At 40.5% G+C, this 27,912-nt stretch overlaps 1 protein-coding gene across 2 annotated transcripts; it reads left to right on the top strand.

The window, feature by feature from the left end:
* The first annotated feature begins 6,441 nt into the window (after window positions 1–6,441).
* ints1 (integrator complex subunit 1) lies at window positions 6,442–23,649 on the top strand. 2 transcript variants are annotated; one of them, XM_034711652.1, is made up of 48 exons: window positions 6,444–6,581; window positions 6,942–7,065; window positions 7,790–8,080; window positions 8,181–8,377; window positions 8,598–8,735; window positions 8,834–8,993; window positions 9,094–9,199; window positions 9,328–9,514; window positions 9,721–9,866; window positions 9,958–10,099; window positions 10,204–10,380; window positions 10,465–10,573; window positions 10,660–10,780; window positions 10,881–10,958; window positions 11,052–11,209; window positions 11,309–11,420; window positions 11,511–11,602; window positions 11,689–11,749; window positions 11,846–12,043; window positions 12,465–12,594; window positions 12,701–12,880; window positions 12,985–13,134; window positions 13,224–13,403; window positions 13,488–13,592; window positions 13,685–13,852; window positions 14,093–14,204; window positions 14,286–14,444; window positions 14,528–14,674; window positions 14,767–14,865; window positions 15,915–16,039; window positions 16,154–16,408; window positions 16,499–16,658; window positions 16,745–16,876; window positions 17,033–17,201; window positions 17,664–17,787; window positions 17,879–17,994; window positions 18,118–18,205; window positions 18,293–18,543; window positions 19,902–20,031; window positions 20,455–20,588; window positions 20,689–20,881; window positions 21,001–21,125; window positions 21,255–21,364; window positions 21,511–21,624; window positions 21,715–21,785; window positions 21,880–21,971; window positions 22,159–22,268; window positions 22,456–22,847. In XM_034711652.1, the coding sequence occupies exons 2-48, from the start codon at window positions 7,011–7,013 to the stop codon at window positions 22,569–22,571; spliced, it is 6,573 nt and encodes a 2,190-aa protein (XP_034567543.1). In that variant the 5' UTR covers window positions 6,444–6,581; window positions 6,942–7,010; the 3' UTR covers window positions 22,572–22,847. The 2 variants fall into 2 exon arrangements, with proteins under 2 accessions (XP_034567542.1, XP_034567543.1); XM_034711651.1 differs by having other exon boundaries at window positions 6,442–6,581; window positions 14,093–14,444; window positions 22,456–23,649.
* Window positions 23,650–27,912: the final 4,263 nt, after the last annotated feature.

Genomic DNA, 27,912 nt, shown 5'->3' with positions numbered 1-27,912 from the left:
GCGCCCCCTGTGAAAGAATGGTGGTCTTTGTGGACATTGGCCTGTACATGTGAAATAAGTGTTTTTTGCTTTTTTATTAAAGAAAACCTGATGAGAATAAAGAGATGTGATAAGGATGGATCAGAGTACTAATGTGAGAAAAAATAAATAGTATTACATTGAATTAGATTAGAATTGTTATGAGATCAAAGGGATTATTATATCAGATGAGACTAGATATGTAATGGATGAGGTAGGATCAGAGCATATCAAAGTGGATGAGAGATGAAATGGGATTACATTAAATGGAAGCATGTTAGAATAAAATCAATGAAAGAAAGTTTTAGAGAAACAGAATTAAAGCAGAGATAGATAAGACAGAATGGTATGGATTATATGCTTTATATATATATATATTTTGCACTGTCCCTTGTTACTTTGACACTTGAATTTCCCCGTTGTGGGACAAGTAAAGGACTATCTTATCTTATCGTATCTTATCGTATCTTATCGTATCTTATCTTATTAGATTGAAGGAAATTTGAGATTAGATGGGATCAGATTAGACATAACATAAGAAAATGAGATGAAACAAGAGTAGATGGGATAACATGCTATTGAAACATGTGGCATTAGAAAAAATAGATCTGATTAAAATAATGAGATTGGTTTAGATTAGAGGGGATTGGACTGCGCAGTACATCTATTAGACTGAAATGAGATTAAATGAGATGAGATTGCTGAAGAGAGACAAAGACAAAAAGAGACAAAAAAGTTTAGAAAACTCAGAAGAGAAACCAACAATCAGTTAGCAGAAAAAGATATCTGTGTATAATCTTAATTTAGTTGACAAAGAGAAACTGCTGACTTAAAGTTTCAGCAGGACCGGCGCTGACCCCCTCCCATCAGTTCGACATGCAGCTGCTCAGCTGAAGCCAAGCTAGACGATTACTGTCCATACATGACCTGAAATACACCCATTGTGTCGGACTCAACAACAACAGAGGAGCATGTGGAGCAGACTGGTCGGGTTTGCGTTAGATCAGCTAACTGTGGGGTCTCACAGGTCGTGTAGGATTACAGGAAGTAACATTGACTCACTAATCTCACTGCTTTCTGACTCAGACTGCTGAACTCAGAAATGTGATCTGGCACAAAGAGGCCCCCTGTTGCAAAAGGACCATTTTTCCCCTGAAATACTCCAAATTATTAGTAGAAAAGACTGATACTGATATGACCATGCAGAATTTTCAAAGCATTTATAAAGAGTCAAAAAACCTCACTGGATAAAAACACAAAATTATGAATCTAATCTTGCTCTGCGGAGTGTTTCACATGCTTTAGAAATATCTAAGAAAGAAGGCCTGACACATGAGACAGCTGCCACTGGCACTGTGTGGGCCGTACGTAATGTCAGAAGGAAAAGGATTGTTTTTGCAGATTTGTAGACTTCCCAAATGACACAAGATTTAATTTGGAACATTGACTGGACATTCCACTGACTTCACCGAAATCTGTTTCATATGAAAACACTTTACGTAACCGGCTGGCAGATCTAAGCTGCATGGAAAGGAACATGGTGGAGTTACAGTAGTGGTGATGGTGGTGGCAGCTGAAGAAGGCTGAGGTGAACTGTTTACTGAATCACCAGAATTAGACAAAATGAGAGTTATGAAGCCAGAACAACACAGCTTTTACTCTCAGGAGTAAGGCTGAGAGTTTCCTTCTCCTTACTTCATAGTCTGGTGCTTGGCGGGGCTCAAGTATGAAAAAAAAAATGCTGCCTTTAACCATAGGCAGGACTAAATATGGACATTGTCAAGGCTGGTTAGGCTTTGATCCTCTGACTTTAAGGCATGGATACTTGTACAGAAGGAAAACAGTTGTTAGGATGAACAAACGTGTACTTTGATTTCTTAGGAAACCTTGTTTCTCATTGTTTGTTGTGTGACTCATCATCAGAAGCTTCCCTGATGACTTAAGACTGAAGAAATCTGCATCTTGTTTCCCATGTGTATTAGGCTGATGATGAACTTTAGAACTGACAGGTTTTGTGTTGAAATCAATTTTTTTTATTTCTTTTTGTTGGGGTTTGAAATGTGGAGTGATGAATTAACTTCTGTACTATTAATTTAAGTGCTTAACCTTCTTTATGTGACTTTAGTCTTTGATAAACTCATCACAAAGTGCTTAAATAGGCCAAATCTGGGCTGATTATTCTGTTTGAATCAAAGTTTCATTTTGTTAGGTGATGATTAATATCAGTGTTCAACAAATGAAATAGAAAGCTCCCAATGAAGCGAGTTAGAATGGAGACTGCTGCCACCATGTGTTACATTTGTGGTAATAGGAAGCATGCAAATGTTAACTTGTCTCCTTTGCTTTTCAAGGCAAGAATGTGAATCGTATGTTTAAGTGTATTGATAATGCAAGGCAAGAGAGATCTTATATAGAAAAAAAAAAAGTGCACCTTTTTGCACGATTTTTTGTGCATACATCATGTGAAAAATGCTGACTCTTCATCTTTAAGTCTTTGGAGGGAAATAATAAATAATACAATATTTAATTTAAGATACCATTAGATATTTCTGAGTGATACAATGTCAGGTAAATTTGCTTTCCACCTCTTGTGTGAGACTTACCATCAGAGTTAAGTACAATAAAGACATGATTTAACAGGACAAAAGTAGGCTGTAGCCTATATTCACTCTGTAACTACAGTGATCTCACAGGAAATACACTATTTGTTTTCTCCTATTCTTTGTTTAGAAGCTTTGCTTGAGCTTTGGACCAATCTGAGTCACTAACAGCTCAGTGTGCAGGAAGAAAAACAGTGAGCATGGTTCCCTATTTGCAAATAATATCAGCATGCACTAGCGCAATTGATGTGGGAAACATTTCCCAAGCACTGACTGAAACCACATGAAAGAAATTCTACTTAGAATTGATTCACTTGTTCAAAACGTTTGGTACAGTTATGACGTCTGTGGAAACATTTGAAGAATCTGTACGCAAGGCACTGCAAGATAAGCTGCTTTCGTCTGATGTGGTCTTCCTCGCTTAAAGTAAACACCCAAAACCTACAAGATACAGTTAAAAAAAATTCTAATTGCTTTACATCCTGTAACTTTATCTCTCATTTTTACATCAAAGAAATGAAATGAAAAATAAACATGGGGAAAGTGTCATATCCTGGTGACAGCGTAACTAAAGCTGCGTCATTTTACTTTGAAGGGGGTCAATCGGAGGTTTTAATGTTATTTCGTCTAACTTTATTAAAATGTAACTGCAGGAATGGCCACCAAATGTCGGTCAGCTAATGATACTGCCCTCTGGTGGCCCGTAGATATAATTACATCTCCCTTCATTTTCATAATGAAAAGCATTCCAGTGCTGCATGGTACTGGACAGTTACCCGCCTCTAGAAAGCAAGTTTACGATAAAACTATAGATAACTTTGTGTTTTCCTTGATGGTGCCGTAACTCAGGGGTTCCCAAGGTGAGACACAAATTGGGGTCGTGAGCAAGCGGCAACCTCTGGTCTGAAATGATGAAGCCCATGCATAAGTGTTATAAACTGCAATACATCGAGAATCCACTTGAGGCTGGCTACAGAAACACCGGAAACCACATAGACATGAAGGGGAAAAAGACGATCTTTGCAGCATTAATAAACATGTTTACAGCCTGGTTTAAAAAAACGGCTTGGCCCTACAAAGTTAATCTCTCTAATGGCTCACACTGTACGGGGGGTGAATTTTTTACTAACATGACGGTTCAGAAGATATTAAGATTACGAGTTTTTGCCCAAATAAGGACATGACTGACATGACTCCCGGTCGGGAACACATAGCTATTGGCTAGGAGGCTGACACTACGTCACACTCTGCCTGGTTGAGTTCCGCATTTCCAATATGGCTGCCGCCGTCGATTGGCTTTAAAAAAGCTCTCAGGAACAGATGGGTCACGCCACGGATACTATGTCCATATTTTATACAGTCTATGGTCGTGAGATGTCTTCCAGGATGTTTTTTTTTAAGTTATCAAAAAATATTTATTATTATTATTATTATTATTATTATTATTATTATTATTATTATTATGTATTTTTGTTTATTAACCTTGTTTTCTTATGTTTACCTCCCTTTTTGTTTGTACTGTTAATTAATATTATTTCTTTAATATTTTGATTATAATTATTTTTGTATTTTTTTTGTATATTCATTTTTTTCTTCTCTTTGTTGGTTTTGTGTTACTTATATATCATTTGTTAACTTGTGGTGAACAAGGAAATACTAAAAAAATGCAATAAAAAAAGTTGGATGACAAAAGTTATCTAATATAGTACATTTTACCCGTTTATAGTAAAAAATATCGACACAAATAGTAGCTAAACTTGAAATAAAACCTTGAGAATAGAAAAAAAGAGAATTCGGCCTTTCTTTTTGCCAGATGACTCCTAAGTTTAGGGTTAGTGAACAGTTAATTATCATAAGCATCAGTAGCAGTAGGTTAATTCATAACGGCACAGGAAACAGGGTCAATTTCTGCAGACCAGCTAAATGAAGCCACATTAAACCACTTTGAGGGACAGTGGGGGTTGCGAATCTTTGGCACCTATATTTTCGGGGTCGCAGGCTGAAAAGTTTGGGAACCCCTGTCATAGCTTAGTTATGTTTACCAATTTTGTTTACCACAGTGCCCTCTGGTGGAAACCATAAGCAACTGCATCTCCTCAGAAATCAAGTTAGAAAGACTACCGTAGCATGTTTCATTTCCGGTATGCAATTTCAAAGTAAAACGTTTTTTTCACAGCATGCCTTGATACAACTGTTAATCATTGAGTGTCTTTGTCCGCCATAGATTGTATTAAAGGTGCATGTTTAATTAATTATTAGAAAAAAACACAAGACACTGGAGAAAAGTAGGCAGCTATTTAAATTCATGCCTTGACTTGTGGAGAAGCAATGTGAACAGACAAGCCACATCGACTAATGCAACTCCCTTTATACTGGTTTGCCCACAAAGTCTCTCAAGAATCGCTGCAGCCAGAGATTTAACACGAAAAAAGAAAACTGATCACATAACCCCTCTTCTTAAAACTCTGCACTGGCTCCCTGTTTCTTTTAGAATTGATTTTAAAGTTATCTTACTTGTTTTTAAAGCTCTTAACAGCCTTGCTCCTCCATACATCACTGATCTGTCATTTTATTTTTCCAGCCCGATCATAATACTTCCCTTTTAAATGTTCCTCGTCATAGATTCAATGATAACATTCCTGACCTTTGTTTTAAGTGTGGTCTCATAAAAGGAACATTCATACATTGCATATGGGAATGTGACAAGATAAATATTTTTTGGGGTGAAGTGTTGTCTACTATTAACAAAATTCTGCCTGTTCAGGTTCCTATGGAACCTAAGGCTGTTATTTTAGGTGTTTATCCTCTTAACCTTTCATGGAGAAAGGAAGAATTTATATTTACAAAGTTGGGCATCCTGCAAGCAAAACGGCTGATAGAACTGTTCTGGAAAAAAACTGAAAGACCCAGTATTGGGGCATGGGTTAAAAACATGGCTACATGCATGTCTAGAAAAAAATACATTAATACTCAGAGGAAAACTGTTATTATATAAAAAAGTTGTGCATTTTTTGGAACGCAGTTATTTGTGCAACGGGCTTGCTGATTAGCTGTAAATTGAACTTGGACTTTGTCTAAATGTATGAAATACCTCTTCTCTTTTTATATATGTGTTTGTATATACATGCATATGTGTGTATATATGTATAAATATGTATATATGTGTGTATATATATATATGTATGTATGTGTATATATATATATATATATATGTATGTGTATATATGTATATTTAGATAGACTTTTCTTACTTGGTTATTTTTTTATTTTTTTATTTTATCAAGTCTTCTTTTTAACTATATAATGAAGTTTACAGGCTGCTTATCCCTTTATAAAACGTTATGCTTTATTTATTGTAAAAAAGATACACATGAAATATGAAATTTGCACTTGTATGATTGGATGTTCTTTTTTTCTCTCTTTCTTTCTTTTTTTGTTCCTCTATTCTTTTGCCTGCTTTTTTTTTATTTTTATTTTTTTATTCTTTTACCTTATTTATGTGCGAAGAGATGTAGGGGGGTGGGGGGTTAAATGGAAGTAAAAAGTGTTGTTTTTTTTGTTTGTTTTTTGTGAACGTTTTGCACTCAAAAAGAAAACAATACAAATAAAATTGAAAAAACAAATGTTCCTCGTGTGTCTCTCACAAGCACCGACCAGAGAGCTTTCTGTTTTTATGCCCCTAAGCTATGGAACTCTCTGCTTCTGGACATCAAAACTTTGGGCTGCATGTTTTTTATCTATGAAAAGGTGCTATATAAATAAAGTTGAGTTAAAAAAAATAAAAACACCAGAGCAGCAGAGGGCGCTGTACGCATCTATGTCTGTGAGCCGTCAGCCTCAAAACAGAGAAGAAGTAACTCTCAGGATGGTTGTCTGGAAGCTTTGAGTCTGCAAACGTAACATTTTGTTCAAAGTGCACTTTTCAGGCTTACCACGATCAGTCGAATGAACCCGAACAAATATGTGAGACATTTTTGTATTACATGTTGGTATTTAGAAGGCCATTTAACCCTTAAATTGACCAATGCTATGCTTGACAAAAGCTAAGGCTAGCTTAAACTAGCAACAACATACGTAGCTCTTACTTCATTTGTTGTCTGCAGCCTGTTAGTTTCTGACCTGTATGTTGAACAAATGTTATTAAGAACATATAATCTCTCAGCTGAGACTGGATATATTATTTTTGATCATTTAAACCATGCCGGTAGTGTTGTTTCCCTTGCTAAGAGATGAGTTATTTCATATAGGGTCATAGCTTTGGTGTAGATGACCTAACTTTATACCTACTAATCATGTGTTTGTCTATGTTCTCCTAATACGCAGAATATTAAAGGCATGAACGTGGCCCACGTTTTACTGCAGTGATAAATTGACTTGTGCTTGTAAGTCAAAATGAATCGTCCAAAGCCGACGACTCTCAGACGCCCCAGTGCTGCAAAACCATCAGGTAAAAAGATCAACACCAGATTCATCTAAGTGGAGTTATTGTATAGACTGTATTTGTGGGTTTTTTTCACATTCTGAGTTACATATTATACTCATATGAGTGATCGTGGAATAATTGGACCCCCCCTATTCCCTATTCCCCATTCCCCCTCCCATCAGGATGTAAAGTCAGGGTTCATGATATATATCACTGAAATAAAAAAACAACAGTACCAACTTATCACAATCTTTGAAAACAAAATAAAAAATAAAAATGCATAGCTGACCAAAACCTCATTTAGAAATAAGTAGTTCATTATCTATACCCACATAGATCTGCCTGCACGGACATGTATAAGCACAGACACGCCCGCATAAGTGCATGTATACACAGAAATACATGTATATACATCTACACGGGTACATTCATGGACATGCATGTCAAAATATACACCAATAATACAAAATTGATTAAATACAATTGGAGAAGAGGCCGCTATACACAGACTTTTGCAGAGTCAACACAATGTCACGAGAAGATGACTGAAATGTTACAGCACACGATCTCTTACTGTTAATGATGCAATACACAGCTACATGAATACAGAAATAGCCACACCCCTTAAGGTAGCATTAAGCTTTGGACATGTGAAAGAAATAGTGACCAAGTTGAGTCATTGTTGTCTAAGTGGAGTTATGTGATGAAGAAACAAGTCATAACTTTCTCTCACATCTGATTTTCCCAGGCCACCCACCTCCAGGAGATTTCATCGCTCTCGGATCAAAGAACCAGGGAGGAGAGCCCAAAGCCCCCGCTGTGCTCCTGAAGCCAGCCTCCTCTGGTTTACCTGCTGATCGGAAGAGAGAGACTTCCTCCACCTTGCCCTCATCATCTGGTCTGTCCAGCCTCGCAAAACGGCCCAAACTGTCCACCACCCCACCTGTCAGTGCTTTGGGAAGACTCGCTGATGTTGCAGCTGTGGACAAGAGAGCAATATCACCGTCAATAAAGGAGCCGTCAGTGGTACCTATTGAAGGTAAACAAACACTGATCTGATTTCTGAAATGCTTGTTAATCATGGAAATGGCAATACAATGGATCATGACTGAAATACTTAAAACCCTCTTTGTTTGTAGTGTCACCTGCAGTGCTGCTGGACGAGATTGAAGCAGCAGAGTCTGAAGGAAACGATGATCGCATTGAGGGACTGCTGTGTGGAGCAGTGAAGCAACTCAAGATGAACAGAGCCAAGCCTGACATCACCCTGTACCTCAGTCTCATGTTTCTGGCCAAGATAAAGCCCAATGTGTTTGCTACTGAAGGAATTATTGAGGTATGATTTTTGATGCTTTATCCATTCTTTATTTTTAATTGTTCAGTGGTTTCATATTCATAAATGATCCTTAAAGATGTCCTGAGATTTCTTTTGTGTGCTCGCTAACTACCACAACTTCAGATTGCATATATAGATATTATGAGCCGTGTAGAGAAATCTTACCAGAAGTGAATCTTACAGATGTTTGAATTAAATGAAATCTTTTCTGACTTTCCAGGCCTTGTGCAGCCTCCTGCGTCGAGATGCTTCGATTAACTTCAAAGCAAAGGGGAACAGCCTTGTGTCTGTTCTTGCTTGCAATCTGCTGATGGCAGCCTATGAGGAGGACGAGAACTGGCCAGAGATCTTTGTGAAAGTAAGAATCAAAGATTGGAAATAGTTGAACAAAGTCCTACTTTTAGTTTTTCCTTCTTTTGTTTTCTTGCACTCTCTCAATCTCACATGTATCTTCAGGTGTACATTGAAGACTCTCTGGGGGAAAGAATCTGGGTGGACAGCTCTCACTGTAAGATCTTTGTGGACAACATCCAGACTGCTTTTGGGACAAAGATGCCCCCAAAGAGTATGCTGCTGCAGGCTGACACCGGCCGCACTGGTGGAGACCTCAGTGCAGGTGCAGATGCATGACAAGAAACACACACCTTGTTGGATGACACTTACAGCTGATGCAGAAAACAAATACTGGTTGATCTTGCTGTGTTTGTGTGTTTTAGGAAGCAGCCCTCATCCCTCAACCCCTGATGAGGATGATAGTCAGACTGAGCTGCTGATAGCAGAGGAGAAACTCAGCCCTGAGGATGAAGGGCAGATTATGCCGAGGTAAAGATAGCACTTATAAACATGTTAGAGATGCTTTAGTGTAATTTGAAACCTCTGGAATCTGTAATTCTTTGTTTTAGATAAAACTCCCCTCACACATGTCCTGTCTTATTCACTGTATGCCTTAGGTATGAAGAGTTGGCAGAGAGTGTGGAGGACTATGTGCTGGACGTCCTCAGGGATCAGCTCAACCGCAGGCAGCCCATGGACAACGTATCTCGAAACCTGCTACGCCTACTCACAGCCACATGTGGCTACAAAGAGGCACGGCTGATGGCGGTACAGAGGCTGGAGATGTGGCTGCAGAACCCAAAGGTGAGTAACAAACATCATGAGAGAAGCTGCTCATAATGACTACATTTGCTGCATCTTACTAGCCTGAGAGTCAGTCTAAAAACCTGCAGGGAAATACAGAATGAAGTCAGTGGTGTGGGGGCGAGAGTGTCATCCCTGAGACTAAATGTTGTACATGTAGAACATTTTAATGTATTGGCTCACTTTCTTTGTTTGTGTTTGCACAGCTGACTCGACCCGCCCAAGACCTCCTCATGTCTTTATGTATGAACTGCAACACCCACGGTACAGACGACATGGAGGTGATCTCCAACCTGATCAAGATCCGACTCAAACCCAAAGTCCTCCTCAACCACTACATGCTTTGTGTCCGGTCTGTAAACATCTCTGTACGTTTGATTTTGATTGGTTGTTACTCAGAGTGACTCACACTAACTTTGGCTGCTTTGGCTGTGATCCTGCAGAGAGCTCCTCAACGCCCACAGAGACAACCTAGGCACCATGGTGAAGCTGGTGATCTTCAACGAGCTGTCGAATGCGAGGAATCCAAACAACATGCAAGTCCTGCACACAGTGCTGCAGCACAGCCCGGAGCAGGCCCCCAAGGTGACGGGAATGAATACAGTGTTACAAATTAAACCCGTGTTCAGACTCTTTTGGCTAGAATCTGTGTTTTTCAACCTCCTCTCTCCCTCTCATCGTCTCTGTAGTTCTTGGCGATGGTGTTCCAGGACCTGCTCACCAACAAGGACGATTACCTCCGAGCCTCCAGAGCGCTGCTGAGAGAAATCATCAAACAGACTAAGCACGAGATCAACTTCCAGTCCTTCTGCTTCGGTTTGATGCAGGAGAGGAAGGAGGCGACATACGTGGACATGGAGTTTAAAGTAAGCACAGAATAAAATCCCTCATGTCTGCTTCTGTACCTATTCCTGGACTCTGACCTTTGTTTTCCCTTCTCTCACCTGCAGGAGCGTTTTGTCATCCAAGTGACAGACTTACTGACAGTCTCCATGATGTTAGGCATCACCGCTCAGGTCAAAGAAGCTGGCATTGCTTGGGACAAAGGAGAGAAGAAGAGTGAGTGATGTGTTTTTATCTGTAGTTGTGTTTCTTGAACTCACAATATGCAGCTTAAGCTTAAACAAGTGATGTGTTTTTGTCAGATCTGGAGGTGCTGAGGTCGTTTCAGAACCAGATAGCATCCATCCAGAGAGATGCTGTGTGGTGGCTTCACACAGTTGTTCCTACCATCAGCAAAGTTGGCGCAAAAGACTACGTGCACTGGTTGGTAGCTGCAGATATTTGATGTGTTTACTGTCCACTCAGCTCAGGCTAATCATGCTTTCATCTTCTTCAATATGACGTTTCTTTGTCACATCTGCAGCCTTCATAAAGTGCTTTTCACTGAGCAACCTGAGACGTACTACAAGTGGGACAACTGGCCTCCAGAGAGTGACAGAAAGTGAGACTTTTAGAATTCTTTGAACTTGTAGTTACTTCTATCTGTATCTGAGCTGTCTCCTGATGACGTTTTTCCTAATTTGTGATTCCTCAGTTTCTTTCTTCGCCTCTGCTCTGAGGTGCCTCTGCTAGAGGACACGCTGATGCGCATACTTGTGATCGGTCTGTCACGTGACTTGCCCTTGGGTCCGGCTGATGCCATGGAGCTTGCAGATCACCTGGTGAAGAGAGCTGCTGGAGTTCAGTCTGATGGTGAGTTTCTGGTGCAGTGCCTTGATTCAATGATCAGTTTTATGGATTTGAATACTTTGGACATGATTCTTTACTTATCACTTTGTATTCTCGGAGCAGACTCCCTATGTTCAGATCTGGAGGTCGTGAAAGTGGAGAGGATCCAGCTCATCGATGCCGTGTTGAATCTGTGTACATATCACCACCCAGAAAACATTCAGCTACCTGCAGGGTAATACAAACTCTCTTGAATTGCTTTTAAAAGTGCTCTATAATTAGAAAGTTAACATCTAAAATAACCAACAACTCTTTTCTGTTTAAGGTACCAACCTCCAAATCTGGCGATATCCACTCTGTACTGGAAGGCATGGCTGCTGCTGCTTGTAGTGGCTGCATTCAATCCTCAGAAAATAGGTACATAAATTCCTTGATAGTAATTTACTAGACATAAAATAATCAACATTTTCAGTTAAGACATTATCGCACATTTCTTCCGTTAGGTTTGGCTGCCTGGGACGGCTATCCTACTCTAAAAATGCTCATGGAGATGGTGATGACAAAGTAAGTTAAAGACTATCATTAACAATAAATGAGCTTCATGATAAAGTGAGTGGACGTCCCTGTACGACTAACAAACATCTCTGTGTGCTGCCGCAGTAACTACAGCTACCCTCCATGCACCGTCGCGGACGAGGACACAAAGACAGAGATGATCAACAGGGAACTGCAGATCTCCCAGAGAGAGAAACAAGAGATCCTGGCCTTCGAGAGCCACCTGGCTGCAGCCTCCACCAAACAGACCATCACAGAGAGCAACAGCCTGCTGCTGTCTCAGCTTACCAGTCTGGACCCACAGTAAGAGAGCAAAGAGAAACCTTGTAGCTATTTGATTAACAAACTGTCTTGAAAAACAATTTATCTATGGAAAAAAAGAAGAATCTCGACAAAATAAATCAGTTAGTTCAATGCATATGTTAAAGATCCAGAACAGTACTGTATTGGTCTTGATTGATTGGCTCTTGAACTTTAAAAAAAAGAATTTAAGTTATATTTTTGGGCTGTTATATTGACAGAAGGAGAGGACAGTGGATATTGTAGGAAACTAGGAGAGAGTGGGGGAATGACATGCGGGAAAGGAGCTGCAGGCTGGATTCAAACCCGGGCCACCCACTACATGGGCGCGCATCTTGACCATTAAGCCAAGTCCGAACTTTTTGATCAAAGTGTTTGAACAGCTGTGTTTCTGGAATTTGGACTCATTTGTGATTGTGTCCAGGGGTCCACCTCGTCGACCTCCTCCGGCGGTGCAGGAGCAGGTAAAAACCCTCAACCAGTCACTGCGTTTGGGACATCTCCTCTGCCGCAGTCGCAACCCTGACTTCCTCCTCAACATCATCCAGAGACAGGTAATCCCAAAAAACTAACAGCAACGTCTGCAATGTTTTAAAATATCACATTTAATTTGGCTTTGTCTTCAGCCTGTGACCTAAGTGCTCTATCCCTTCTGCCCAGGCCTCCTCTCAGTCCATGCCCTGGTTGGCTGATTTGGTCCAGTCCAGTGAGGGGTCTTTGGATGTGCTTCCGGTGCAGTGCCTGTGTGAGTTCCTTTTGCACGATGCTGCCGATGACAGTCTGCCGATAGATGACGATGACGAGGGAGAGAGCAAAGAGCAGAAAGCCAAGAAGAGACAAGTATGTTGATGTCGCACCTGAGCATTCGATTCACAGCCAGCAGCTTCTTGATCCTGTTTAGTCATTTAAAAGTTTTTCTGATGTCTTCTCTCTCTTCCTGTTAGAGACAACAAAAACAAAGGCAGCTGCTCGGGCGTCTCCAGGATCTTTTATTGGGTCCTAAGGCTGATGAGCAGACGACATGTGAAGTGCTGGACTACTTCCTTCGACGCCTCAGCTCTTCACAGGTGGCATCGAGAGTCCTAGCCATGAAGGTACTGAACTAGAAGCCGAAACCATCACCTCTAGCATCCATACGTTATCACCAAGACTGACGCCATGTTCATTTCATATTTGTGTGTAGGGTTTGTCGCTGGTCCTGATTGAAGGAGGCTTGAAAGATGGAGAGGAACGGGACCAGCCCATGGAGGAAGACTCTGCAGACGCTGAGCTCTTGCCAGGATATCAGTGGCTATTGCAAGACCTCCCAAAGCTGCCATTATTTGACAGCGTCAGAGGCATGACGTCCACCGCCTTGCAGCAGGTTGATATCCTCCTGAACTTTGGATGAGTTAAAATACAAGTCACCTTTTTTCTTTGAATGACAGTATTTCTGCTCTTTTTTAAGGCTATACATATGGAGACAGATCCACAGACTATCAGTGCCTATCTCATCTACCTATCCCAGCATGCACCAGTGGAAGAGCAGTCCTCTCATAACGACCTAGCTCTGGTAATAAAAAATATTTACTCAAATCCCATGAACATTTAATGCTTTTCTTTTTTAAAAGACATATATCTTATTTCCGATCCCCCCTCCTGTAGGATGTTGCCAGACTCATCGTGGAGCGCTCCACCATCATGAACAGCCTCTTCTCCAAACACTCCTGCAGACCAGAGTCGGATGCTGTTCTCAGCGCCTTCCTCACAATTTTCTCGTCGTACATCAAAAGGATGAGGAAGACCAAAGAGGGAGAGGATCTTTACAGCTGGGTGAGTTTTGTTTCTGACATCCACATCACCTAAACTCCACTTTCATTCAAAACTAACCACAACACCTGAGCTTAGTGAGATAGTTAGATTTTTAGTTAGATTCTGCAGCTCAGGTTTCAGTTCTAATTAAAAGCTAAGCTGTGTTTGTTTTTGGACTGCAGAGATTTGGGGACTTGTATTAACTGGGAACATCACATGATAAAACTAATGCTTGAAAAACCCTTCCTGTCTCTTTTTCAGTCAGAATCTCAGGATCAGGTGTTTCTACGTTGGACCACAGGAGAGACCGCTACAATGCACATTCTTGTCGTCCATGCTATGGTTATCCTGCTGACGCTCGGGCCTCCCAAAGGTTGTCTTATTCACACCACAGATCATTATGTGCATGTTACAGAAGCTTTAACAACATTTTTATCTTTTCTTTTTTGTAAAGGAGAAAGTGATTTCTTTGCTCTGTTGGACATTTGGTTCCCTGACAAAAAACCTCTACCCACTGCCTTCCTGGTTGACACATCCGAAGAGGCCCTCCTTCTGCCTGATTGGTTGAAACTGAGGATGATACGATCAGAGGTTGCTCGACTGGTTGATGCAGGTACCACTTGAGTTAAAACAACACGTGTCGTTCTCACCCTGTAAATACTTTTTTAATGAATCAGTTGATGTTTTCCTCCCTAGCTTTACATGACCTGGAGCCTCAGCAGCTGCTGCTGTTTGTCCAGTCCTTTGGCATTCCTGTCTCCAGCATGAGTAAACTCCTGCAGTACTTGGACCAGGCGGTCTCCCATGATCCACAGTCGCTGGAGCAGAACATCATGGACAAGCGTAAGAGTGTTTCTACAAAATTGTTGAAGTTTGAGATCTATGGTTTAAAATATGTCTTATTTATCTCTGATTTTCTCTTTATCCTGTGGCAGACTACATGGCTCACCTGGTTGAAGTGCAGCATGAGCGAGGAGCCACTGGGGGGCACACTTTTCATTCTTTACTGAGCTCATCTCTTCCTCCAGACAGAGGTTTGTGACATCAGCTCCCAAACAGTTGTTCATGTTTATTTTAGTCACTGTCTTGCCAAAATGTTTAGATTCTTCACATGATTAACCCTAGAACACTAACGTAACATTTAGTAACACCATCACTGACATTGGGTATATTTACCCGATATAATATACCAGATTAAAAGTACCTAACATCAAAATATATCATAGTGCAACATTACAAATTGAAGTACTCCTCTTGTATTTCCCGATATAAAACATCTCATAAAACACAAAAATGTATCATGGTGGGACCCTATAAAATGCTCAAAAATTAGTGAAAAATTAGGGAATCATTAATGATCATTAATGATTAATGATTTTTCTTTTTAAATAATGGAGCTGGGAACTTGTTCTTAGGGCCACCCATTCCTGGGACACATGAGCCTTATCCAGTGAAGGCACAGTCTCCCTGGATCACTGATAACTGTGTGAGATAAACAAAGAATTTACTCTCAACTACTAACGTGGGGTGAAAATCCCCCGAACATGTGCCTTCTGAAAAAGACAGGGATGGTAGAAGGGAAACAGGCCTACCTTGGGTGACATCAGAGAGCAGCATGAAGCTACCCAGTGACCCATGCAACTCAGGCAGCAGCAACATAATAAAATCACATAACTACAATCGCATGGGTGAAAATCACCCAACGTTAGTGTTCTAGGGTTAAATTTAATGACCACCTATATTAAACATGTATTGAAGAACAGAAGTTAGGTCAATGTTCATGCAAAAAGGACGTAAATGCAATTCAAGGTACATTAAGAAGAGATTAAAAGTTTGTGATTGATTTTTGATTAATCGCGACTTAACTGTAGAAGATCATACGATTAATCAATATTTTAAAAATTAATCTTTTGACAGCGCTGAAAAAAAACACGTTTTACCAATCCTCACACAAAATCTGAGGTTATCTGGTGAATCCCAGGCATAGGAATCTGATGTGAGGTATCTGCAAAAAAAATGGTTGGAAAATATAATAGATATTAATCTAAATTACTCCATGTCCTGACTTCATCTTCCCTGACAGACTCTGCTGAAACGAGTAAGGCCAAAGTCACCGTGGAAACACCCCACAGCTCTGTGAAGATGAGAGGAGCCAGTCAGCTTCCTGCTGTCGGGCCAGATGATGATCTGCCTGGCATGTTGCTTCAGGTAGAACTCACTGCCTGTTTCTCTCTCGTGTTTTCATTTCCGATGTTTTTATTATTCATTCTTGAGTCCTTTCTTTGTCAAACTGTCCTGTCTCTGTTATCCCTTCTCCGACAGATATTCCCCTTAAAGGTGGACCCTCGCTGGCACGGCCCCCCTCCCTCCCAGCTCTCTCTGGCTCTGCAGCAGGCCCTTGCTAAAGAGCTGATGCGGGCCAAGCAGGGACAAATCCAACAGGCTGGGTTGGCCTTTAGGCTTCTCCAGGCCTTTGTAGCTCTGCTGTCGTCTACTCATGCGGGGCAAATAATCATGTCCATGCACCGAAGCCATGCACTGTCCTGTCCTCTCATGCGGCAGCTTCACCTTTATCAGGTAAGGCATGCTCATGGTCGGTGCAATGTTTTGTTTTTTACTCATAAATACTGAAATATAAAACCATTTTTTGATTTTTATCTTCCCTAGTGTCTGGTGTCGCAGGACCATTCCTTCTCCTCGCTGTTCCTTAAGGTTGTTGTTGAGATGTTAATCTGGTTGGACAACCCAACTGTGGAGGCAGGACCTCTGAAGACTCTGCTCAAATCCTTCGCTGGTCAGAACACTCACAAACACAGGCACAGTGACGGTAACAATCTCAACACTTTCACTTATCAGAAATGGATTCCTTCATTTTTATATGAGCAGTAAGTGATGAGTGTTTCTGCCCTGCAGTGCGCACAGGTTTCCTCCACTTGGCTGAGGCTTTGGCTTATCACAGAGATACTGAAGTTCCCCTCAGAGCCATCATTGCAATGCTGAAGGGTGGAGACAGATGCAATGCAGAGGCGGAGCTTATTGGAAAAGGTGTTAAAGTAGACATTATTTGTGTGTGTGAATGTACAGATGTAATGTTTCTAACATCAAGCAGTAAACTGACTGTGTCCATTCTTAAAGTTAAGTTAAGGACCTAAGATGGCAGTATGAAGCCTCTTTCTAAACCTGCTCTTCATTCTCTCCCAGTGTTACAGGGTCTGATGGAGGTTAGGTCCCCGTACCTGGAGGAGCTCCTGTCTCTGTTGATGACTGTCGGAACACAGAATGGGACGGCCGGCTCTGTTGCCACGGTGATTTCCTTGCTGCTTCAGGAAACCGAGGACCGAACTGTGAAAAAGGACGCCGATTCTAACAAGTGAGCGCAGCAATTCTATTTTCAATCCTGAGTCATGCAAGAAACATTTACATCTGACAGGACTGAACGACAAACACGGCTACCTTTGACAAACGTCTCTGGTCTTCTGTGGTCTTGTACTCAAAAGCTGCTGTTTGATTTGCTTCAGAGAGGTTTTTTTGGTTTACAGTTTCACATACGGTGAAAATCATATCATCTTTTCCTAGTTCAGAAACACTGCCAGTGAAGCAGGTAAAAGAAAGGTTATTTGATGCACACAAGCTCTGGTCCAAGCAGTGCATGTAGCTGACAGAATTCATGCTAATGCTAACACCTTCAATGTGTTATGAAGAGAGTGCCTTACAATGTAGAAGCCATGTGACCATTGTGTCAAACATTTGTATCATAGGTGTTTACTAGGGATTTAAAGTTAAAGTATTTTCACACATGAAGTTAATCTCTCACTTTCACCTTTGCCTCCAGCTGTGAGGTGACAAAGTCAGGACTGAGCTCCGGGCTGCTGGTTGACTGGCTGGAGCATCTGGACCCTGAAGTCACTTCGGTGTGTCCAGACCTACAACAGAAACTTCTGTTTGCCCTCAACAAGGTAAATAATCCTGCCTGCAGAGTTTGTGTCTCTACTGTCTTACCAGTTTATTTTTCTGGCTTATCCTTAATGACTTCATCATTTATTGCAGGCCCGAGGAACCCCTGCATACAGACCGTATCTCTTGGCAGTGCTTACACATCAGTCTAACTGGTCCACCCTCCTGCAGTGTATCAGCGCTCTACTCGGCAAACGCAGAGACTACAAGTACAGTCTTTGATTTATGACAGTAGTAGACTGATATACTGTCTTTTTCTGATCATGATGAGATTGTATTGAGCATGATGTTTTTAAGAGACACTATGAACTTAATGTGTTCATGTTTTTCAGACTTGACCCATCATCTGCTTTGGATTTCCTGTGGGCATGCAGCCACATCCCTCGGATCTGGCAAGGGCGTGACCAGAAGATCCCCCAAGTAAGATCAAATCCCCCTGTGGTCAACCTTTTTCTGTTTTAGTTCAAACAGAAGTCCTTCATGATTCTTTTCTTTTTGTCTGTGCAGAAGAAAACAGAGAAGTTTGTGTTGCGACTCAGCTCAGAGGAGCTCATCAGCCTGGTGGACCTGATCTTGTCGGAGTCAGAGCTCAACAGTCGGGATTCACCCCATGATGACAAAAGCAGCCTAGACCAGGCCTCCTGCTCCCTCATCCAGTCCAGGCTGCCCCTCCTTCACTCCTACTGCAGCGGGGAGCTGGAAAACATCAAGAAAGTCTCAGAGTACCTCATCAACTGCACAAAGAAATGGGAGGACAGGTAAGGATTGAGGTCTCAAATCTTTTCTCTTGCCTCTATCTCCTCCCGTCATAATCAGAAGCATGCTCATCACTTCTTGTCATACGGTTCACCAAAGTGCTCGCCGTTTATTTTGACACATTGCATTGTTCCGTCTAATTAGCAGAAAGTCATTTCTTTCTTGTAACCGTGTGCTGATACACTTGGAGGAAATCGCACTAGATTTTACTTCTCAGTGCAGATGAACTTTTTCGACTTCCTCTGTCAACCACAATGCTGTGGTGTGTGCGGAAAACTCGATAATTAGATCCATTGGTGTGAAATTAAAACCAGCAGAAGTCGTCTGTACTGTGATCTCTTTAAAAGGTCAGTGTCTTATAATGAAACCAAGAGGATTAAGACTGGAGCTCTAAACTTGCCTGTGTTGTGAATTCCTGCTCTGACTTAGCTGTCAGAGATCAGGGTGCAACTCTTTGTGGAGTCAAACCCTCCTTTCATGAATATGTCTCTGCTTATTAAACCACTTTAATGAGGAAACTTTGGCCAAGGTCAAGCAAAATTAGCTCCCGAATTACAGTATTTTAAGTAGAGCTAAGCTGTCTGCTAAAAATGGTTGCCAGTGAAAATACATCAGGATAAAAAACACACTGAGAGTAAAGGGTTTTGGCCTTGTGTTGAATAAACATATTTAGCATTCTTCTTGTGAAAGCTCACTCTCAGATAAGCTGGTGTTTATTCCAATTACACACAAACTATTGAACAAGCAGCAGACTCTCTCCTCTTGGTCAAGGTCGCTCTGATTCCCTTAATTCATAGCTGTAATAAACTCTTCAGTAAGTAAAGAGTGCATCATTTGAGCCTGACAAGAGCCTTAGAGGATTATATGAAACCTCAGTGACTTGAAGAGAAATGCCCCAGAATTACATTACGCTATTCATGGACTTAGTTTGTATTAATGAACATTAATTATGTTGCTCTGAGACTCTAACAATAGAGACATTCTTTATCACATTTTCTGATCTCATATCAGCTCTGTTGATGATCTGATCAAAGAGATGGAGAAAGTGAATTTGGCATAACGGAAGGAAATGTTACAAAAATGAAGAACAATGTTTTCTTTATAATGTGAAAAAAGACTTTCAGTGTCTGGACATCCAATCACTGTCAATTACAGCACTTTAAGCTACACAAGTCAACAACATGAGGGATTACAGTCTGGATTATATTTCACTAAGCTGCTATCTGTACCATGCACAGCCACACTGTCTTAAAGCAGTATTAAAATATATTCCCTGAAAGTGATTTTTGTAGTTTGTTCCCTCTCTGTCCCTTGCACAGCGCTCACTTTTCAGCTCATTTTGTTTATTTTTGTCCTTAAGTGCGATGAGTAAGAGGTGCCAAAACCTGCTGCTGCAGATCTATCTGCACTTCCCGGAGGTCATCCAGCACGTTACCCTTCCTGAGGGCACCTTCAGCAGCGGAGGGGCTGCATACGGCACCAGCTGCAAGGTAATAGTTATTACCATGTAAATGTAATTGATTTTATCTTAATATCTACATTTCTATGTCCTTCTTCCAGGGCAAAATGATCCATTTGTTTATGCTGTAGAGCTCATAATTTACTAAGATAGGTGTTTCCATACGTGGTAGAATATTTGGTTATTTTTAATAATTTGGGGTATTCCAGAGTAAAAAGTTGTTGGGCAGTTTCTTCAAAATGAGGACAAGCAGCCCAAAAATGCATTGAATTGTTCTATTGCATCACAAAACAGGTCAAAAGTAATGAAAGACCCCAGTCCACTCATGCACACTCTACTTTGATTCTTCTGTTATTTTCTTCTTGTTGTTTTTCTTAACAAAATTGAACCTTTGATATACAAAAAAAATCAAAATTTGACCTAAAATTCTGCTTATGTCACACGTCTTCCTCAGCTTGATGTCCTGGTGCATCGCCTGGTCTCACTCCTTGCTGATATTGGAGACTCAAAGTCAGCAGAGAACCGTGCATCTGATGCTAACCTTGCCTGTAGAAAGCTGGCTGTGTCACACCCTGTCCTTCTGCTCAGGTGAAAAAAATGCTTAACGACTTAAAAACTTCAGATCCTCTGTTGCTTTAAGAGAAGTTTCAGCCTGTTGACTGTTTTTAATTCTTTATTTTATTCCCAGACACCTGCCGATGATTGCAGGTCTCTTACACGGTCGAATTCACCTCAACATGCAGGAGTTCCGGCAGCAGAACCACATGATGTTCTTTAGCAATGTGCTTGCCATACTGGAGCTGTTGCAGCCGCTTCTTTTCCACAGCGACCACCAGAGGGCGCTTCAAGACTGCCTTCTGTCCTTTATGAAGGTCCTTAAGGTGGGCGGCTCACACGCTTTATTATCTTCACCATAGGATTTAGGATTAGTGGATTTAATGTGCAACAAATCAGAGTTTTACTATGTTTATTAATGTTTGTGCTTTTTTTCTACTTGTAGAACTTTCAGAGGACTCGTTCTCCGTTGGTCTTTATCAACAAGTTTTTGCAGTTCACCCAGAAGTACATCACTCATGATGCAGCAGCTGCCATTCCTTATTTACAGAAGCACTCTGGCATCTTGCAGTAAGCACACCATGGAAAAAATGCCCCTAAAATGATAAAAATGTTACAGCTAAATTGTACGCCATGAATGATTTTACTTTTCCCAGCAACAATGTCTTTGTAAGTGATTTCTTTTTCTGCTGCTGCTAGGACTTTGTGTGCAGAAAATCCAGACCTGGTTCAGCTGAAGTCTCTGCTGGCTGGACTCACTTTGCCTGTGAAAAGTTCTTCTAACGAGGAGGCACCCGAAGAGGGAGAGGGTGAGTGCATGATTTCTTATTTCTTACTTTAAATAAGACCATTCAAAGTATAAAAAAAACTTACATTTAATCTACGTTTTGGCACACTGTCACATATTTTCCTGCAAACACAGACTAATAATTTAAATGTTTTTGCTCTTTTCCAGATGACATGGCCACTGGTTCCCTGCCCCTCGTCAACATATCTGCGTCTGTTTCCCTGAGCGCGGCTGACATGACAACGTACCTGAAAAAGATGTCGAGAGGAGAGGCAGTCGAGGGTGACTAACATACCGCCGCAGCCATTTCCCATGTATGAATCCTGTATCATAATGAGTAATATGCAGTTTGTTTTCCCCCGTCTGCTATAGATGTGTTGGAGGTGTTGACAGAGGTGGATGAGAAGTCGAGGAGGAGCCCAGAGATCATCCAGTACTTCATTGTGAGTCACATACGGGAAACAATAAAACAGAGTGTAGTGCCTGCCTGTCAGTGTGTGTAACACGTTCATCACAGCCCTGTGTTACTGTTTGTAGAACGATCTGCAGAGACTCATGGCTTCCTCTGAGGACTTGTGTCGGAACATGGCCTTCAGTTTGGCCCTGCGCTGCATCCAGAATAATCCCTGGTAAGTTAAGTGCACTGTAAAAGAAACTCAACCATCAGAGGAAACAGGGACAAAATGTATGAAAAGTGTTTTGAAATATCCTTTTAATTCCCTGTCGATACATTACATGCATCTGTCGACATGCTTTTACCTGTCACGATTCACATTTCACCATGTATAGTAAGAGTGCATGTTTTCTTTGCTACAGCCTAGCAACAGACTTCCTGCCAACTTTCATGTACTGCATGGGCAGCGGTAACTTTGACGTGGTACAGACTGCTCTCAGGAATCTTCCAGAATATGTGCTCCTCTGTCAAGGTAAGAGGATACTCTTCTGCTCTCTTTTGTTGACTGTAAGCTGAAGTCACTCATGCGCCTTTTCCCCTCTCATAGTCCCATTACCACTCAATATGTGTAGCCAGATTTTAAACTAAATATCAAAACTAAAAGTCCCAGTCAGAGATCCAAAGCTAAACGCTGTAATGTGCCTTTTTTCTCCTCACAGAGCACGCAGACATCTTGCTCCACAAGGCGTTCTTAGTGGGAATCTACGGACAAATCGACACCAGTTCAATGATCGCTGAGTCAATGAAGGTCCTTCACATGGAAGCAACGACGTAACTTCAAAACGTTCAACTTCACAACCAATTGAAAACAGTGTCATTAATTTCCTGCATTCCAGAGCTAGATGATTATTTTTCTATTGTCTTCAGTCCCCAAATTACTCTAATTTGATCACTGCAGATTAAAGAACTCTGGTTCTTCAGTGTAACAGATGAAAGGGTTCTGCAGTGAGCTGGTGGTAATATAATAACTTGTGGATAATTTAATGACTTCAAAGTGTTTAAATTCCCTCTAAAGGAGTAGAGAATGTTATAATTAAAACCATAAAATCACTGTTATTGTATTAATTCCATAATTAAGGCATTTATTGCTTTTCAAATGATGTAAGTTATTTTACACTAATGATGTAAAACATTAAGTAGTAATGAAAAAAGATAGCAAGAATTGAAATATTATATGTTAATTATATTAAAGACTCGCCATAAAATTGATGTATGAAATTTGAGTCGTTCAACAGAACTCAGTGAATAGTTTAAAAATGACTTAAATGTATTATTTCAATTATTTAAATATTAAAATTGGAAATAACTATTACATTTTGATACATCTTTAAGGGAGTTTTTTCTAACTTCTGCAAGTATTTGATCATCTACAAATTATTATTACTACTACACAGCTCATTGCATTTTGTCAGGTTGATCAAAAAAAAATGAAATAACATAAATTCACAGTTAAAAATCTGGAGGCATAAATATACTATTTTTAGCTAACATCTAAGAAAGATAGTTTGGTAGCAATCTTATTCTAATTTTCCTCTGCATTATTTTGTTCATTTATGAAGTCCAAACTGGGATTTCTGACTTTATTGCACAAGAATTATTACTTCAGCAACTTTTTTTTTCCATGTTTACAACTTTGTGTCGTAAAACCGGAATGTGTCATGAAGCTCAAGTTAACAGGGTAAAAAGGACAAAATGATTACATTTTATTTTTCTGCCTGCCTTAGTAATTCTCAATTTTTTAGTGGCTAAAGTTAACCTGCCATTTGTTTTTAAGTCACATTGCTTTACTGTTACCTGAACACCACTTGTGAGTCACCGTCATGAGAGCTGAATAAAATAACTTTTGGAATCTGCCTCTTTTATATAAATATAACCTGCTTTGCCTGACTGAAAGCAAAATTAGCACTTAACTGTAATGCAGGAATTCAACAGACATGATTCATTTCTGTGTGATTGGAAAGCAGTTTACTATTAAAATCCAAAAACTAGATTTCACAAGAGCCAATTATAACCTTTCATAAAAATACTTCAGTGTGTAAAACAAGGTGGAATCGAGGGACATATTTAGTGGATTATTTGTAGCTTTCTGTTGTATTCCAGTAATTTGTGGATCTGCGTATAACTGGAAACAGCTGTCACAGGTGTGCTCCCTCTTCACTGGCGTGTAACAGACAAATTAAAGGCGTGATGCACACGCTGTGATGGAAACCATTTTACCATGAAAGTGTGAGTTGTTTTGCCCAGCGCAACTGACTTCATCTGAAAACCTCTTGATGGAGTCAAAGGAACAAGGTAAACAATGTGTAGGCATCCTGCTAAACTAGGAAAGTGTAAGTCCCTAGTGATAGCAAATTAACCATGGCGGTAATTGTTCAATCAAACACAGACCAAAGCGGGCTTTGAAGATGTGATGTGGGTAGGCCCTTTTACAGAACAGACTGCTGCTGGTGTTTAGTTACATAGGAGGACATGAAGATAGAGAAACATGGTTAAAGGACACTCCGAGAGGGTGAGGCATGCTCACACTAGTGCATCAGTTGAGTCTGTCATTCAGAAATCACAGCCGTTCAGAATGATACACAGGCTGGAGGGGTGATGGCTGTTTTTTTCAGACTACATTAGTGCAGCTTTTCCTTTAAAATGTAACAAGATAAGAGCTCTACATGCTCTAAATACAACAGGAAGGCTACTTGCTCAAAGTAGTTATTATGCATATAAAGTGTGTTTCTTTTATCTATTTGAGCAACACATGATCAGATTGAAAATTCAAGACGTGCTTTCATTATATACTTAACCTCTGTCTTCCTTACCCTAATGATGCCTCCAAATCCTCCTTAATGAATATGTATCCACACAACCACTCTTGTAATTAACTTGTTCATATGTAAACCCAATCATGTTCTACCCATCATGCTTCATACCTGCTGATCTCTCTATGCTGGCTCTGTCTGATGTGTTAATTGCACCTGTATGGTGTCCTATGACTGGTGGAAAGCTCTGTTTGTGGTTATCAATCAACTTACTACACAAGTCTAAGCAGCCTGGGCTCTTGGTCGGGCGCCAGCATCCTATTGGCTGGGCAGCAGTGAGGCAGAACAGAGATGAATGACAGCTTACGGGGAAGTGGTGGGAGGAAGGAGGGGGGGGGGGCTTGACTGCTGCTAAATAGTGTGACGGACCACTGACAAGTTAACAACCTCTACCTTTATTCATCATACCAGGCTGGTGCCCTCAGATGCAGCTGCTCAAAGCAAATGTCTTGTTCATCTATACTCAACATTTAAATGATAAAATACAGTCAAGGTAAACATTAAGAAATACATTTTGGCAGTGGATTCAATTAATTAAAATGGAGCATTTATCATAATAATTTTAACTTACACTCAGGGGTCTGGTCCCAATAAAGGACAACAACATTGGGCTCCACTTGTGCAAATGTTCTGATGTTTTTTGGGCCCCTGTCTGTCATGGCCCTTAGAATTATCCCAACATTTCTTCCCTGCATGGCGCCCCTGCTTAAACTCCATTTCATATCAAAGGAAATGTTGAACTTTTACTCCTCTACTTTTATTGTACATTGTTAAAAACTAAATTTGAGGTTCTCTACACTTTTGTTTGGATGTTTTCTTCCTGTACTTTTAGATTTTTCAACCGTTTCAACATGAACTTCAACTCAACAATGCTCAGATCCTAACTCTTGCACATTTTGCATTAGGAAATGAACATTCTGCTGGATGATTTATTTTACTTTAGGTATATTTTCCTGAAGAACGGCCATACTTAAACTGGAGTTACGGTTCCATCAGCAGCAACCATGATCACGCTGGATCCTCAATGCAGACACACGGTCATCAGTTGGTCTTTCCTGCCCATGTGAAAGTGGACAGTGAACGAGCAGAAAGCAGGAATGTGACCAGCGTCGGTTTCTTGGTGTCTCTCTCAGCCAGAGGAGAGGCCCTGATGTGCTGCTACCTGCCCATGCACATCTGTCTGCTCTCCGTCTTCCTCTCAATGGCATCTCCCCTTAGATCATCTCCTCTTCCTCCACGCTTGAGTTGCACTTGGCTTGCGTGGAAAAAATGTGGACCGTCTCTCGCCTCTCTTCTCTCTGGCACTTTGATGTCTCAAGTGTGATTGCTCTTGGATTGTGGCCGCTTTCCCTTGAAGGTTTTGACATGAAAAGCAGGCTGGGCTCTCAGGTTTATCCCATGGCCAGTGATCCAGGACTAAAACAATCAGCAGGCTAGCTGTGGGATACTATTACCAGGGAGAGTGAGGCACCAAGCATAGGGGCTTCCTCAGCCATGAAATACACTTTTCCTCCAAGTTACAAACACGTTTTAGGTGTGTTGATTGAATTATACCAATCCACGCACCCATTAATAGATTTAAGTTGGAAGTTTGAGCAGGCTGCTGACACTAAAATCCAGAGAGTACATTCCTTGGATGTTTGCACAGAAATGGACGACTGAAACGATTCAACATTTGTAATGAATTAAAAAGAAATGAGGCCAGTAATTGCAGTTAAGATTGACCCGATCTGATAAGTATGATAATGTGACATGTCATTAACAGCACAGGCATAAGTGACAACCCTTAAGCTTCACTTACACTTTCATTAAATATTGATCTTATCTCTGCTCATTGCTGCTCCAGCCTGCAAATTACACCAGATAGATATATTCCCATGACAGTGGAGCTGACGATAATCATCCATCTTGGCGTGACATTTGGCAGACCTCTTGTTTCATGAGCTGAAGAGCCATTGTAGTGGATGAGAAAGAATAATAATGTGCAGTGTTCATGATCGCCATTATGTTAGATTGTATCTTCATCAAAATGAGTGTAGAGTGCAACAGTTAATCCACTTCAGCCATGTCTGTCAAGGAAAAAAAAGGATAAGAATCCTACATCTTTTGATTCAAATTTCAACTCATGATAGTGTTTTCCTTGAGATAAACAGTCCTACATTGGTCCTACATTTGACTTTGCATTTAGCTAGTTTATGTAAACTTGTTACTTGAATATTTGAAACATTTCAAATATAATCTAAGACTAGCCTAATCTAAGTGTGTTTCTGTCTTTATTATTTGTATCTCTCCCCATTCAGAGACAAAACAATGACTTTTTGGCAACTGTATTTAAGACATCACTGTGACATTACAAAAGGGGTTAGCTGGCATGGTCAACACAACCAGTTTTTGTAGGGGCTATTTTTTTTTAGCTTTCTATTCAAAAACTAAACTTGTTTTTTTTTTCCCTAAAAAAGTTTTAGAATTCTTTGAACGCCATTGACTGATCATCAAATAAAAGACAAACCCAGCTAGCTAGCTAGCTTGTTAGCTACAGTGGGTAGAGACCAAAAAAGAGCTACAAGAGAGTAAATACTGGACTGTCATTCTTCATTTAGATAGAGCATACAGTACATCAAACTAATGTTGTTTCTTTAGATATCCTTGATGCTCCTGCTCCCTCTGTCTATACTATCTTTAAAAGTGCAAATATGCCTTAAATGTGTGCACTGTTACCTGTCATGACCCAATGATAAAAAATTAAAAAAAAGTATGATTATCCTAAAACAATTTTTTAAAAGTACTTAATCATCCAGCCAATAAAACCTGTGGTCATTTTTAAATGAATGTTCTTTCCACATTATTTGTCTTTATTGCAGACTGTCTGTTGTCAAACTCTGGACCCACATCCTTCTGTATGGTAAAGCTGGAGTTAAATTTAGCAAAACACACTCATCACTGCAAACTTTATGTCAAAGCTGACTGGCCATCCTTGAGTGCACGCAGGCATACACAATGGCTATGTCTGATTTATAAATCTCTTCTTGGCTTGGTCCCAACTTTTTTGTGTGTGTATCTACAAAGAGCCACTATGCCTTGCACTGCTCCAACATCTTACAAATGTGTGTTCCCCATGTTCAGATAGAGTTCGGTAAGAGAGCATTTAATTCTGCTACTCCTACTGCTTGGAATAGCCTACGCTCCAGAAGGACTTGAAATTGTCAGATTTTATTTCACTTGAAGCCTTTGGCTCCATCTTAGAAGATAGTGTTGTGGAAGTTTTCGCCGTTACTTCCCGTTGCTGGTGAATAATGAAATAGAGAC

This window comes from Notolabrus celidotus, chromosome 20 (assembly GCF_009762535.1).
Source record: "Notolabrus celidotus isolate fNotCel1 chromosome 20, fNotCel1.pri, whole genome shotgun sequence".
Classification (NCBI taxonomy): domain Eukaryota; kingdom Metazoa; phylum Chordata; class Actinopteri; order Labriformes; family Labridae; genus Notolabrus; species Notolabrus celidotus.
The sequence above is the reverse complement of the archived record's forward strand: the minus strand, read 5'-3'. Positions and strand labels throughout refer to the sequence as shown.

What these genes read in the sequence shown, in the direction of transcription:
- ints1 (XM_034711651.1), top strand. Translation starts at nt 7,011, where the DNA reads ATGAATCGTCCAAAGCCGACGACTCTCAGACGCCCCAGTGCTGCAAAA. An exon ending in CGTCCACCGCCTTGCAGCAG is followed by an intron (nt 13,404 to 13,487) that starts GTTGATATCCTC and finishes CTCTTTTTTAAG; the next exon opens with GCTATACATATGGAGACAGA. An exon ending in GGCACCCGAAGAGGGAGAGG is followed by an intron (nt 21,365 to 21,510) that starts GTGAGTGCATGA and finishes GCTCTTTTCCAG; the next exon opens with ATGACATGGCCACTGGTTCC.